This window comes from Toxorhynchites rutilus, chromosome 2, assembly GCF_029784135.1.
Source record: "Toxorhynchites rutilus septentrionalis strain SRP chromosome 2, ASM2978413v1, whole genome shotgun sequence".
In the NCBI taxonomy this organism is placed as follows: domain Eukaryota; kingdom Metazoa; phylum Arthropoda; class Insecta; order Diptera; family Culicidae; genus Toxorhynchites; species Toxorhynchites rutilus.
Genome location: NC_073745.1, coordinates 256,463,598 through 256,479,215, shown reverse-complemented (window position 1 = coordinate 256,479,215; position 15,618 = coordinate 256,463,598). Strand labels below are relative to the sequence as shown.

The 15,618-nt window shown below is 37.9% G+C and overlaps 1 protein-coding gene across 1 annotated transcript; it reads right to left on the bottom strand.

Moving 5' to 3' along the window:
* Positions 1 to 6,425: 6,425 nt before the first annotated feature.
* Positions 6,426 to 15,334, bottom strand: LOC129769873 (U-scoloptoxin(01)-Er1a). The gene is made up of 3 exons (XM_055772378.1): positions 14,582 to 15,334; positions 6,794 to 6,988; positions 6,426 to 6,733 (listed from the first exon to the last, which is right to left on the bottom strand). The coding sequence occupies exons 1-3, from the start codon at positions 14,648 to 14,650 to the stop codon at positions 6,620 to 6,622; spliced, it is 378 nt and encodes a 125-aa protein (XP_055628353.1). The 5' UTR covers positions 14,651 to 15,334; the 3' UTR covers positions 6,426 to 6,619.
* Positions 15,335 to 15,618: the final 284 nt, after the last annotated feature.

Here is a 15,618-nt window from a genome sequence, read left to right as displayed (position 1 = left end):
TGGAGGGATTGAAGCTGTTGCTTGTCATGCAAACATCAGAGGAAAAGACCTCTGTATTGTCAGCTTGTATTGGCCTCCGAGAGCTGCGGTTAGCCGCAAGCAACTTGTTGACATGTGCTCACTCCTTCCTGAGCCACGATTGATCTTGGGAGACTCCAACTCTCACGGAACTGCATGGGGGGAACAGTACGACGACAATCGTTCATCGTTGATATACGACCTTTGTAACAGCTTCAATATGACCGTTTTGAACACTGGGGAAACAACACGTGTACCTAAACCTCCTGCTAACCCAAGTGCTCTTGACCTCTCGCTTTGCTCGAATTCACTATCGTTAGATTGCAAGTGGAATGTAATCCAGGACCCCAACGGTAGTGATCACTTGCCAATCAAAATTTTCATCACCATTGGGTCGAATTCTTCTGAATCTATAAACATGGCATATGACCTCACAAAACACATTGACTGGAAAAAATGTGCGGACGCGATTGCTCTAGCCATCAATTCCAGAGATGGTTTACCTCCATTGGAGGAGTATAACTTCCTTTCTCGTTTGATCTATGACAGCGCGGTTCGCGCTCAAACGAAACCCATCCCAGGCTCCACTATTCGTCGAAGGCCTCCCAATCCATGGTGGGATAGCCAATGTTCCAAGCTTTATCAGGATAAATCGAATGCATTCAAAGCTTTTCGGAAACGTGGAACCATTGAGAATTTTCAATCGTATTTGGACCTCGAAAATCAATTCAAAAACTTGATCAAAGGGAAAAAACGTGCTTATTGGCGAAATTTCGTGGGAGGTTTGTCACGAGAAACGTCAATGAAAAAATTATGGAAAGTGGCTCGAAACATGAGAAATCGCTCTTCATCGAATGAAAGCGAAGAATATTCACATCGATGGATTTTTAATTTTGCACGGAAGGTTTGTCCCGATTCCGCTCCTGTGCAAAAAAATTGTTCGAGATATACCACAAGATAGGTGCGATCTTGATTCCGAATTTTCGATGGTAGAATTCTCTCTTGCTCTCCTTTCATGTAACAATTCTGCTCCGGGATGGGATAGAATTAAGTTCAACTTGCTGATGTGGCGAAACATCGCTTGTTGAATTTATTCAATCGGTTTCTGGAGCATACTATTGTTCCAGATGATTGGAGACAAGTACGAGTTATAGCTATTCAAAAACCCGAAAAACCCGCGTCCGACTTTAATTCGTACCGCCCAATAGCAATGCTGTCTTGTATACGGAAATTGTTGGAGAAAATGATCTTTTTTCGCCTTGATCGATGGGTTGAAACGAATGGCCTACTCTTAGATACACAATATGGGTTCCGCAGGGGCAAGGGGACGAGTGATTGTCTTGCGTTGCTTTCTTCAGAAATTCAAATGGCTTACGCCGGAAAAAAACAAATGGCTTCAGTATTCTTGGACATAAAGGGGGCCTTTGATTCTGTTTCAATAGAGGTTTTGTCAGACAATTTACACTCTCGGGGTCTGCCGCCTCTATTGAATAATATGTTATATAACTTGCTTTGTGAGAATCATTTGAACTTTTCTCACGGAGATTCGGCAGTAAGTCGGTTCTCTTACATGGGCCTCCCCCAGGGCTCATGTTTAAGTCCCCTTTTGTACAACTTCTATGTAAGCGACATCGACAATTGCCTTACACAAAATTGCAGCCTAAGACAACTTGCAGATGATGGAGTGGTCTCTGTCGTAGGATCAACAGAATCCGACCTACAAGAACCCTTACAAGATACTTTGAACAATTTTTCAACCTGGGCCATTGGGCTAGGGATCGAATTCTCCACGGAGAAAACAGAGATGGTGGTTTTTTCTAGGAAGCATAGACCTGTTGAACACTATTACATTGTAACGGATAGTCTTAGCTCCGTCGAAGCTATCCGTTCAGTGAGGCCGGAAAAGCACTCGCCGTACTTCCTTGAGAGAATACGAGAAATTTTGAGTGCTTTATCCAGACGCTGTTATGTCATTACCTTTGTGTGGGTCCCTTCTCATTGCTCAATTCCGGGTAATGAGAGGGCTGACTCATTAGCAAAGGTAAGTGCGATTGAAGGCGATATTTATCAGCGTCAAATCGCCTTCAATGAATTTTACTCTTTAGTCCGTAAAAATACCATCGCTAACTGGCAACGCAAATGGAACGAAGGTGAATTGGGCCGGTGGCTTCACTCGATTATCCCTAAGGTTAGCCTCAAACCATGGTTCAAAAGTCTGGACTTGAGTCGGGACTTTATTCGCACCTTCTCCCGACTCATGTCCAATCACTGTTCGTTAGACGCGCTACTCTTTCGTTTCAATCTGGCCGGCAGCAATATCTGCGTTTGTACCACGACATCGAACACGTTGTTTGGTCGTGTGAGGTGTATCTTGTTGCCAGATCGAATTTAGAGAACTCCCTTCGGGCTAGAGGAAGGCAGCCCAATGTGCCGGTGAGAGATGTGTTGGCTCGGTTAGACCTTGATTACATGTCCCAAATATATGTTTTCCTTAAATCTATCGATGTTCGTGTGTGATTATCCTTATATTCTTATACCCTCCACTTCTTCCTTTGTGAGTAATTGGTCCGCTTGCTATAAACAGGAGAATAAAATGTAAATTCACAATAGATGTACGAATAGATTTAAGAATTGAGTGTGTGTGATTATCAACATTGTAATAATTTCCTTATACCCCATCCTTTTCCTGAGAAAAATATGTCACCCTTCTAATCTCGAGTCCACCGCGAGTAATCGGTTTCCCACATTACTAACCATAGATTTAAGAAAATTGTTCATATATATAGTTTTAAAAATATATTTAAGATTTCGGCTCCTTTAAACTTATGTAACTGAGCCTGTAAAAATAAACGAATTTATAAAAAAAAAAAGTGATTTGGCATCGAAAAAAAATTCTATTTTCCAAATTTCCTTTACTTCCCCCTAGGAAGATTTTCGAGGATTAAAAAATCTAAACTTTGAGCGTTTTAAGGCACCCCTAAAACATGTCCGATTTAGCTGAAACTTTACACAGATCATTTTTGACGTAGGATTACGTCTTTTGGGAACATATTGGGGTACAAATTGAAAATCGAAGATCAAGCACATCGTGAAAATCGTCCAATTTCAAACGCTTATTGCTCAGCCATTTCATGATGGGTTGATGATTTTTTTGCGTCAATCGATTTCAACACTCCATAACAATTTTTTATATTGAAGAAAATAATATATGTCATGAAACTAACTATCGAACAATTGAAAAATTTCAACCCCTATTCTAACGAAAATACCCACTTCTGATTGGTCGAAAATGACGACACATGCGGCGTGTCCCTAACAGAGACATCAAAACCAACCTGCCTGGGGGGAATCGGCATTGCAAGAACATGAAAGTAGGGGGGGGGGGCTTTTGTTCCCACCGAGGAGTATTCCCTAACAGAGACTTCACTACTGTTTGCATGAATGTCTTATGTTATTTGAATAATCGCATAAGTGTCTCAAGCGACAAAATATTTTTTATATAAAAAGATCACATTTTAAATACATTGTTAAGTTAATACATAGTTAACAAAAAAAAATTTAAAAAATTTATTTTTCATAATCTTGCATGTATCACTGCTTTTTCAAGGAAACAATAATTCCGACCAGTACGACGCCCATGCCCAAATTTAATACGACCGCAAAGGGTTAATAAGCCTTTTCAAGCACTGACATTGTGTGTTGTTGCGTACACTTTTCTTGTGACTTTGTCAGATCATATCGGGTTCGACAACAACAAAAAATTTCACTACCGGTGGAACTAGTGCCTCAATATCACAGTACTTCAGTTTGTTAGTTTGGATTTTTGAACACGTCAAAATATCAAACTTACCAATTTAACGATCACATGACACCTTGAACACCCTATGTTTTCAAATGCCAAATTATGAATAGTGACCCTTGCGTGACACGAACGTTTTACAAAGAGTTAGTTATTCAAAAATGGTGTTTGGGATTATGATTTCGGTTCTACCTAACTCAGTAAACATTAAATCGTATAACTTGGCATTTCTAAGTCATATACAAAAAGGATTAGAATCCCAATCGTATATAACGTCGATTAGAGCATACATCGCGTATATCCAAAATTGTACAAAATGCGAAAAATCTGATTTTATATATCACGACAGATAATTTCGTAACTCGGTATAACAAACATCGGTTAAAATCGAACTAAACGATTTCTTTTATGAAACTGAGTCTAAAACAAATCGTTCTAAGACAAAAAATAAATGATTCTTTAGAATTGAAATCCTTCCTATGAATTTCGTGGCGTATCATTTCGAATAAACGAAGCATAGTATTTGGTTTGTTTGATTGGAATGACTTCCGTTTCCATGGGGCACAGTCAAATAAATGATGTATCTGATTGAATCTCTTAAGTATCAGATCATATTTCAGATAACCGTGCGTGATAGCTGCTGCCTGATAATTCAAACAACCGTAGTTCGAGTTCCATCGGAGTAATTTTCGTAACCATTGCCACCATTAATTTAAACATTTACATTCCCCTCCGACTAAAAATCAGTTGAATAGTTTCTATTTCTACAAACATAAAGTTTCTCGTATATAGAATTGGTCATTCGTGAGGATATAAATGTAATTATAACGTCAAAAATCTGTGATGAATCGTATATTCGTATGACAACAGTAGTGTAACATGCAAATTTAAATAGTATATTTGTCAAAATCAACTCTTAAGCATTTGTGATGTATGTACTGCGATGAACTGTTTCCTCATCATTTGCTACAGAATAGACTCACCCAACGCATATTTCTGTCGCATTAAAAACTAAATAAAAACTAAGTGTACATTAAAAATTAAATTGTACATCGGATCCGTGGTCCTTTGTGGGCTTCAGCATCAGTCCGGATGCAATCATGTAATATTAGTCAAGAGAAACAAATGTTGTAGTTGCGCAACAAATAAGAAAAATAATATTTAAGGTAATGGATGCAACATTATGAATAAAGTCTGCTTCATTTAATATTGGAACAAATTCTTTTGCTCGTTGTGGCGCTCCTAGTGGACGGATTTGGAAACTTTTTTCACCACGTGTCGGGAAATTCATTACCTTTCACCATGTATTTATGTCATAACACCAAACGATAGCATTTTCTAAACAACCGCCATGGAAGCCGAACGGAGAGATAAAATTGTGCACAGTTTTCTTGAAAATCCATTGTTGTCGGCATCTAAGCTAGCTAAACAGCTTAAAATGCCCAGAAATACCGTATGGCGTGTTATCAAGCAGTACAAGGAAACATTGACGACGGCTCGGAAGCCGCATTCGAAGCGTCGGAGTGGAACTGTCGACCGGAAACTGCGTGGGAAAGTCATCAAGGCCGTCAAGAGGAATCCCAATCTTTCAGACCGCGATTTGGCCAATAAGTTCCAGGCCGCTCACAGTACGGTGCGACGAATTCGTCTCCGGGAAGGAATAAGGTCATTCCTAGCCAGCAAACAGCCAAATCAGACGCTGAAGCAGAACAATGTGGCCAGAATTCGTGCTCGAAAGCTGTACGACCAAGTGCTGACCAAGTTCGACGGATGTATTCTGATGGACGATGAGACCTACGTGAAGGCGGACTTTGGGCAAATCCCAGGTCAAAAATTTTATTTGGCGACGGCTCGGGGGGATGTACCTGCAAAATTTAAGTTCGTGTTTGCGGATAAATTCGCCCGCAAGTACATGATTTGGCAGGGGATATGCAGTTGTGGACAGAAAACCAAAGTCTTTCTCACTGACAAGACAATGACATCAGAAGTCTACAAAAAAGAGTGCCTACAGAAACGGATTCTGCCGTTTATTCGTGCCCACGACCGTCCAGTAATGTTTTGGCCGGACCTCGCAAGCTGCCATTACTGCAAAACGGTTATGGAATGGTACGCAACGAACGGGGTCAGCGTAATACCGAAGGACCTCAACCCCCCAAACTGCCCCCAGTTCCGGCCGATAGAGAAATACTGGGCAATCACGAAGCGGAGGCTTAAGGCAAACGGAAAACTTGTTAGGAACATGACTCAAATGAAGAACTGGTGGAATCAAATCGCCAAAACGGTGGACGAAAAGGGTGTGCGCCGCCTAATGTGCCGTATTACGGGAAAAGTACGAGAATTTCTTCGAAACAGCAATGAATAATTTTTTTTTATGAAAGAGTAAAGAAAATGCTACATTTGTATGAAAAACAAATTATGAATTCGTAAATAAATGACTGAACTACACGCAATTGTTTGTGTTCAAATATTAAATGAAGCAGACTTTACAATACTAGAAAACCAAAGATGGAAACACATGGTTGTATTATAGATTTGATTTATTTTACATATATTTACAAAAGAAAATAGTTTCATCTACAAAACATAAATCTCATCTTTCTTTGTTCGTTCGTTCAATAGTAAATTTTTAAAATATATTACTATGATTCTAAAACAATCGGATAGTGCTTCTAACATGTTTTTTTGTCATCATACTACGACTAAAATAGGATATGATCAACAAACTTTTCTGTACAGTTAAGCGGAGAACAAAAACTTAACAAAAAATAAATTATACCATAATCGATCATCTCTCTGTAGGAACTATCCGGCTATCAGGTTTCCCTCCACGTCCCGATAGAGTTCGTTGTTGTTATCGTACAATCCTTCCGACTCGCCGCAGTTCACATTGGTCCACCAGTCGCACACTCGGAATGCCTGAAATGGAAATTATGGACAATTTGTTTGAAGAATTAAAATTAGAAAGTCGTTCAGTACTTGATTGAACACTGTTCCGTTTGGACATAGGAACGAGAACATGTATCCATTCGGAAGGCACCAGTGCCAAATTTGGCAACGCGTTTCAACGTCCGCGTAGTATCCCGGCAGTCGGTCAGAACACCGGAAGGAGAGTCCAGAAGGAATTCGCTCGTACGCAGGGTAATCCACATCGGGCTCGTAGCCGATCACTTGCTGAAATTGTACAATGAAAAAATAGCACTGTGAACTCTAGAGAATTCAATGAAAAAATTGACCAACATCATGATTCACATCACATTGCTCTGGGTTACTAAACTCCCTGCGCCTATGGGGACAATTCATTATCTTTTTAACACGGTTCCCATGCACCAATCTTAACATTTAGATTCGTGCAAATAAGCATTGCATAAACAAGTCATCATCTTTCACTGTGGGCTATGCAGCGCGTGACAAAGGAAGACAAACAAAGAAATGCAAAATTACTCATAAACCACCAATTTGGTTGTTGCCATTGCTCCAGTTCCAATGCCCGACTCTTGAATCAGAACTCAAAGCCACCTCTCAAAGCATGGGAAAATCCGCGGAGGCGTGAAAATCAAATTACATCTTTGTGGCGGACGTCTCAAGTTCAACAACGTACAAACGATCGTCTCTCGCATTATCTTCCCTTCATGATATATGGGGAGGAATCTGATGCTTCAATAATGTTACTTGAATCGGATGTGTATTATTAGCAGCTGATTTATGAAAATAATGTTAGGTTATGTTGCTTTCAATGCCCGAAGGGCTGCTGTTATGGTGTATCAAAATCTAATTGTGGTGAATCAGCCCGTTGAATGGAGATGCCTACAAGTACTTTACATCACCAGAAAGCGATTATCGACCTGGGGGAGGCTGAATGAACGATATTGGGTGAAGGTCGTAGCTTGGGGAGTCGAAATTGCGCGTCCAAAACTGGCGACAGTGATATTTTGTATTGTACAGTGTTAATACTATGGTCAACTAGGATTACAAAATCAGTGTATCCTACTGACTCTACGCTGAACAATAAGTAAAAAATTTCTATAACTACAATGCACTTAGTCGGTCGCGGAATAGTAAATTTGGCAGTTGGAAACGTGAAAGCAATTTGAGTTGGAGAGCCTTTGGTGGTCGTTGCTGACGGGTAACGTTCATAATTGGATTGGAAATAAAACCCAATTTGTTGCACATTCATCACAATCTTCTTTGTGGTGCATCGCGCAGAAAGGGACAAACTAAGATAATTTCAAGCATCTTATATCATCGTCATCATTTACTCCGAAGAGGCAAAAGATCACGAGCCGATAGTTTTTGCTGCAGCGCGGTAATATTTACCCTGAAGCAGCTGAGCCTCAATACAAAAATAATAATTCAGCGTTATGCGAATGAATCGAATTTATGGTGCTATCAATGAACTTCCTTCATTAATTAAGACTTTGCAAAAAACGGTTCCCATTGCTTTGAACGATTCGTACGCGAGGATATAACACATTGAATAAGTTATAACACGTGGATATGTGGATGTAACACATAATACACTGAACAACGGAATGTGTAGAAGTTATGAATGAACACTTGAACCAGTTTCAACGGATTTAAATAGTGAATGGTTTTTTTTAGATCCCCTCAGAACAAATAAAACATATAGCAGTGGAAAGGGGGTACAATTTTCAGCCAAATTAAAAATTTAAGTAATTTAGTAGCCCTTCCACCAATAGCTGTCATATAGTTTGACAGCTCCTGGTCGTTAACTACTTACGAAAACATCACAGTGCCCTTTTTCATACGAAACTTTTGAGCTTGAATTTGTAAGTATTTCCTCAATTCCTTTGTGAACGATATAGAAATCTAAGCACACCACCTCAGTTAGTAACTAACATGAAATGAAATAAACTTGAACACAACAGGGAAACAAAGGTCTATTTATTAGATAAAATTATGATTTGTCTTCGGATGGTGGTGGGGCACATTCGGACACTATTTAATATCTCATCACATTTGTGTTTGATTGTTGTTTACTAACAAATATTGGACGGGTATGGAAGTAAAACGTGCCCCCAAACTAAATAAACCATTTTCTATTTTTTGAATCTCTATGAGGTTCAACATAGGATCTATGGTAAAAGAAAAACTCACTTTTAAATATTTTTGCGTCATTCTAGATAGCTTCGAGACAAAAAAAAATTGAAAAAAATACTGAAAGTGCATTTTACTATACAAATAGTAAAGAAATATTATTTGAAAAAAATTCATCAAAAATTTAAGTACTAAAAAAATCTTGAAATATTGAAAATATTTTTTGGAACATTTAGAGATTCACTACTACTCTAATTCGCATTTAAATGTGCTTCTACGTCTTTTCTAGATATGTGTGATTTTTTTCAGAATTTTTACAGTGTTGCGCGACACAAAAAATATATATTTATAAAATTTGGGTTTTTTTTAATTTTGAGACTGAGTACTGGTTTAATTTCTATTTAAATATGTTCGCATGTGATTTTCGATATTTGTGATTTTTTATTCAGAAAATTTCGAGAGCTGCGCTGCGCCGAAATATCCAACATCCTAATATTTTTTCATTATCCCAAGATCTATAATTGTATTGTGTTCATGTGTCCGTGAAAAGTGCCTCCAAATCTTCTCACCAGCGCTATGGAAAAAGTTGAATAAGGTATCAAATTAGAAAGATTAAGTATTTTTTTTGAATCCCTATATGGTTGACTATAAGAGCTGTAGTCAAAAACTTATTACTAACCCGGTTTAGGTGTACCGGTAACCAGCGTAACTTCCAGTGAATCAAATTTTCAGACATTCGTTGGAAAGCTACTGTCATTGCGCGTCTTTTTCAGTATATGTCAAAAGGTTGAAGCGTAAACAACATTGTTTTTGCCACTTCGAATATGTCGAATTTCGTACCAACGAGAATGTTTTTGCGGGGAGTGTTACTTCATTACTTCAATATGAAGAAAAAAGCTGCGGAAAGTCATCGCATTTTGGTGGAACTTTATGGTGACCATGCTACAACTGAGCGAACGTGTCAGACGTGGTTTTCACGGTTTAAAAGTGGTAATTTTGACTTGGAAGACGAAGAATGTTCCGGACCGATAAAAAAGTTTGAAGATGAAGAATTGGGGGCTTACTCGATCAAGATCCGTCACAAACGCAGCAAGAACTTGCAGATACACTTGGTGTAGCTCAGCAAACCATATTCGATCGTTTAAAAAACGATGGGAATGATCCGAAAGATAGGACATTGGGTGCCGTATGAAATGAAGCCACGAGACGTCGTACGCCGTTTTTCCACGTACGTACAACTGCTCCAACGGCATTAAAGAAGAGTTTTTTGCATCGAATTGATGAAAAGTGGGTCTATTACGACAATCCTGAGCGTCGGGCAACGTATGGATACCCCGGCCATGCATCAACATCGACACCCGCGTGGAGTATTCACGGCTAGAAGGTTATGCTGTCTATCCAATTCCAATTTGGTGGAACCAGCTGGGTGTGGTATACTATAAGCTGCTAAAACCGAATGAAACCATTACGGGGGACCTCTACCGACGACAATTGATGCGTTTGAGCCGTGTACTGAATGAAAAACGGCCACAACACGAGCAAAGACACGATAAGGTTATTTTGCAGCACGACAATGCTCGGCCGCATGTCGCGAAACCGGTCAAAACATAGTTGGAAACGCTGAAATGGGAGTTCCTATTCCACCCGCCGAAAATCAGAGAAGTATTATTTTTGGTTTTTTAATTTATTATTTTGCAAATTAAACATGTCTTCGTTCAATAGTCCTATCTGACCAGACTAGATCTATGCGACTGAAATCCAATCTTCCCGCTAGTGTGATATTTTTTCAACGAAGGTTATTGACTTCAATTTAATATGTCGATCATCTAAATCGGTTCAGCAGTTCAAATGTTTTGAATTTTTGCAAAAAGTCATTTTTGGATAAAAAGAGAAAAAAATGTTTTCGTACAATAGGTATCTTTGAAAAATCATATCTAAAAAACGAAAAAATAGCATCTCTGATATCGAGATATCGAGTGCACCCGTGGCCGAGTGGTTAGCGTCTCAGATTATCATGCCGGGTGTTCGGGTTCGATTCCCGTTCTGCACGGGAGATTTTTCGTCAAATAAATTTCCTTCGACTTGCACTGTGGTCACGCGTATTCTAGAGCTTGCCCCTCGGAATACATTCAAGGCGTGTTATTTGGCTTAAGAAATCTCAACTAAGTATAAACGTCATTTATTAAGTTAATGCATACTTTGAGACGGCAAAAGTTCCATGGGAACGTTAACGCCATTCAATTCAATATGTTATGTAAAAAGTCATCAGCTTTTAAGAAAAAATATTTAAAAATACTGTGCCTTCTGGTCCAAAGCCATGAAAGCAATAAAAAACGACTACAATAAATAATAACGAAAATAAAATCCATTTTATTTGCAAAGTCAATATTTTGTAATAAAAAGTTAGCTCATTGGCTTCAATTTGATTTGCCGATCATCTAAATCGGTTCAGTGATTCAGAAGTTATAGAATTTTGAAAAAGTCATTTTTGGGAAAAAGTGGAAAAAATGATTTTTCGGATCAGCCTAAAATTAAAATGAGCACCCTTATAAAAAATTAAAAAAATACGGGTCTAATTTGGTTTTGCGATAAAGAACAAAATTACCACTTTTGACGAAACTGGGAACCACTATATCGGTTTGGCATGAAATGGCTGTATTTAAATAAAAACTCAAAATTCTAAAAAAAATAAAAATTTAGAAATATAGATCTTTTTTTTTACCACGCAACACTGTTAAAATTCTAAAAAAAACACACATATCTAGAAATGGTGCAGAACCAAATTTAAATACGAATTAGAGTAGTAGTGAATCTCTAGATCGCCCAAAAAAATATTTTCGATATTTCAAGAATTTTGTTGGTACTTAAATATTTGATGCATTTTTTTTTTATAACATTTCTCGATACTCCATTATAAGATGCACTTTCAGTATTTTTTTCAAATTTTTATCTCTAAGCTATTGAGAATGGCGTGCCAAAAATTTAAAAGTATGCTTGATCCTTTGTTGAACATCATAGGGGTTCAAAACAATAGTCAAAATTTCTTATTTAGTACCCTATACAATATTTTCCATAGAGCGGGTGATTTGGTTTGGGGGCACTTTTAACTTTCATACCCGGCCAGGCCCTCTGGTCAAAATTTCGTTCACAATGATCGATCAATATCATCATTATCGTGCATTATCGTGGTGCAAAATACAAAAAAGCAAAAAGATTGAAAATTACAGATTCCCGGTATACATTTGACAGAATGTATTGGGTTGGGGAATGAGTTCATAGCGTTTTTCTAATTCTTTGATTTTACAACGATTTGTTTGCTATTTGACTAAGGGTAAGTATTGATTCGATAGAACTCTTTCTGATCTACAAAACTATGTTAGTTGTATTTTAGAGTCATCTACTTTTTTATTAGTTTTAGGCTTAGAAATGGAATACCTAGGAGGCAGAAATCAACATTCTCGACATCTACTTTTCTTTGCTTTCCATCGAGGTGAAAAAGTTGTTGAAGAAACAGCACGACATTTGAGATGTGCATGTGGAAGTCTACAGCACGGAAATGGTTCACAATCTTCAAAAATGGCGAATTTGACGTCGATGACATGCCTCTTCTGAATTCGATGAAGAACGTCTCAAATCTCTTTCGAAGTAGAATGGTCGCCAAACCAGTCGTGAATTGACGGAAAAAATTAACTGCGGTGAATATATTAGGTTGGGGCAAAAAGTAATCCATTATTTTCTCGGTAGTTGGCTTTAGTGATCAACATCTCGCGTAATATCGAGCATATAATTTCAAGTTTAGGCTCGTTGTAAAGGTGACATTTCACACTAAAAAAAATCTTTTGCTGTTTTTTGTTTTTTTCCCTGAAATTGTGAATGGTGTTATTGGTGCCGATACTGTAATAGTAAAATACGTGCAATTTTTTTTATTTTATTTTTGTTTCAATTCTTTTTTTTATTCAATCAACGATCAATTTATTCAAAAAATATAAATTCAGATCACTACTGACAACAAATGGACCGTTTGAAGCTTGCGATTGACCAGAAACGTTCAGAATTAGCCAACAGAGGGGTTGTAGTATTCCATCAGGGCAACGCAAGGCCACACAACTTCGGGAGCTTGATTGGGATGTATTAATTTATCCACTATATACAGGGTCTTTCAGATTAAACGCTCACGCAAAAAAATCGAATAGCTCCCTAAAAAAAATTTTTTTTCGTTCCATCGATGGTAATACTGCATTCTCCACTTCGGGACGATAACATTCGGCTACTCGTTCAGTCTGATCGGATGGTTTTTAGTGTCAAGATGTACAATTTACAAGAACGTGTATTTTTTTGTGAAATCGTTTTACTCGAGCAACCGAAACCTTAATGAAACTTTGTCCTCTTATGGTAAGAATTTCAACATTTCTCGTCGTCGATTACTTCCTTTGGGGGTACGTGAAGGACCGTTGCTATGTTAATAAGCCACAAAATTTGGAGGAACTTAAAGAAGAAATAACTCGGATTTTTAACAGCATCGAAGTCGTAATGTTAGAGTTGTGCATGAAGAATTTTAAAAATAAAAATCGGTTCACTTTTGTAGAAGTTATTAAAATTTGTTGCGTGAGCATTTTATCTGAAAGACCTTGTAATATATCTTTTTCGAAACTAAACTAGCAGATGATGATAAAAGCTCGTCGAATATTCTGTTAAATGGATGAGTTCCAGAATCCAAACTGTCTCACCGAAGTTGTAAGAAGATATCCATTATTTTTCCCTAGATGGCGTAAGAATTTTCATCTCGCGTATAGGCGTAATTGGGTTACGATAGTGTAACTCAATTACGATAAAAGATAAAATTTCATATTAAACCCACTTGCAGGAAGTGTTGATATAACGCAGTATTATAAGAACGAAGTTTGTTTGAACAGCAGAGAGAAAATTTGCCATATTTTATAGTCTTACTTCGATAAATGCGAAAATGCAAGCAAGGCGGCTGAAATGTGAATTGAGTTTATGGTCTCGACACTATAACAGCTAATCATGTGCCAATTGTCAAAAATGTATGCACCAAGAAGCAAATACCAAAATGGTCACAAAAAAAATAAAAGTAAAACGTTCTGAATGAGTTGAATATTGCTAGATACGGAAACGATTGTCGTATGAGTGCCATACGAGTTAACGCAAAAAACTTATTTAACCGAATTTCCTGAGCGTTTCGCTGTTGAATCGTAACAAAATCAACCGCTTTTTGAAGCGAATAGAGATTAGTGATGAAAGATAGGTCACCTACGATAACGTCAAGTGAAAATGTTCGAAATAGATACAGACGGTGACAAAGCCAGGATGAATTTTTCTGTGTGCGGTAAATTGGCAGGAACAAAACGGTATATATTACTAAATCGTCCCATTTTAATAATATATATAAATATATAATATATAATAAAATAAAATCTTGAAATCGAAAATAATGTATTCCTTCTTTCCTATTCTAAGAATTACCCGAACTTTCGTTCATATTCCAGTCAGGAGCATACTTGATGTGATTTTATGCAAAACCGAGTGAACACCGATATTTTTTCTAATAAAAGATAGCACTGAATCTCACAATGCACGATTAAAAAGTTGTGTGCATAATAGTTCACTTCTGCATTATTCCATTATAAAGTTAAAAATGAAATAAATGTGATGTAAATATCGATGAAACAACAAGCCAATGTTTATTACCCCAGTGATCTGACGATGTTTCAGAAGATAAATTCCGAAAACTGACAAGATGATGATGTACTTCCACATTTTTACTCTTTGCTCAGAGTTGATCAACAGCAAATCGATGCAGGTGAATCCGGTGGGTTAAGATGTAGGGTTATTATCACAATCCTTGCGATGATTTCTGCGTGATGTTTGTTGACTATTTTATAGTTTCGCCTTAAGTTGTTGGTTCACAGCACTTTATATCACAGTCAAATTTGGAGAATATTTATTCCGTGGTCTGAACTCGAATATTGATCAGCTTTACAATCTTACTTCAGATTGTCAGCAATCAGTTCTTGTAATAACTAAACTTTAGCTCTCAATTGTTCACAGTCCATATTCAATATTCCTTCGCCACACTTCCAACAGCGCAGGTTACAGATTAATGACAATTTGAGTTTTCAGTAGCACGAATTTCATTCCCGAACTTCATTCATACACTATTGCGATTTTCTCTGTCAACAGCAACCACCTACTCCTTGTTCTCGTGTACGTTTTCACTTCTGCGTCAATATCCTTTTAACCGGTATCACAGTTCACTGCATTCGAATGACCGTTTGATCCTTTCATTCGCACTCCAATCGCTCGATGATCTAATTAATTCTTTGATTCTATGAATCCTTCACTAGACCATATATCACAAATCGGACGGATCACCCAGGAGCTGTCACACTGCCACTAACTCGAGTACCTTTTGAGACCACCAACAGAATAAACCATCCCCGATGAGATAAACAAACCGAATGAATATGTAGCGTGGCGCGCTGGAGGAATTTATACATAAACACCCCACTGTTCGGTAGCGGGCTCCCACAAGAGGCTCTCCAGCATCACGACAGAACGTGGTACACACAGAGGAAACGCCGGGTTGGCTTCGTCCATTGTATAGGAAATTTTCGAAATGAAAATCGGAATCTAAAACGGCATTTTTTGGCAGTTCACCTGGCATTGCGGATGGGCCTTGCTTTGGTTCGGCTTGTGATGGGAATTTGTTGTGGAGTTCTTCGGAT

Excerpts from the sequence above, each read along its gene's own strand:
- LOC129769873 (XM_055772378.1), bottom strand. The coding sequence starts at position 14,650 with ATGTGGAAGTACATCATCATCTTGTCAGTTTTCGGAATTTATCTTCTG. Across the intron at positions 6,989-14,581 it reads AACATCGTCAGATCACTGGG|CAAGTGATCGGCTACGAGCC; the intron begins GTAATAAACATT and ends GTACAATTTCAG. Across the intron at positions 6,734-6,793 it reads ACGGAACAGTGTTCAATCAA|GCATTCCGAGTGTGCGACTG; the intron begins GTACTGAACGAC and ends TTTCCATTTCAG.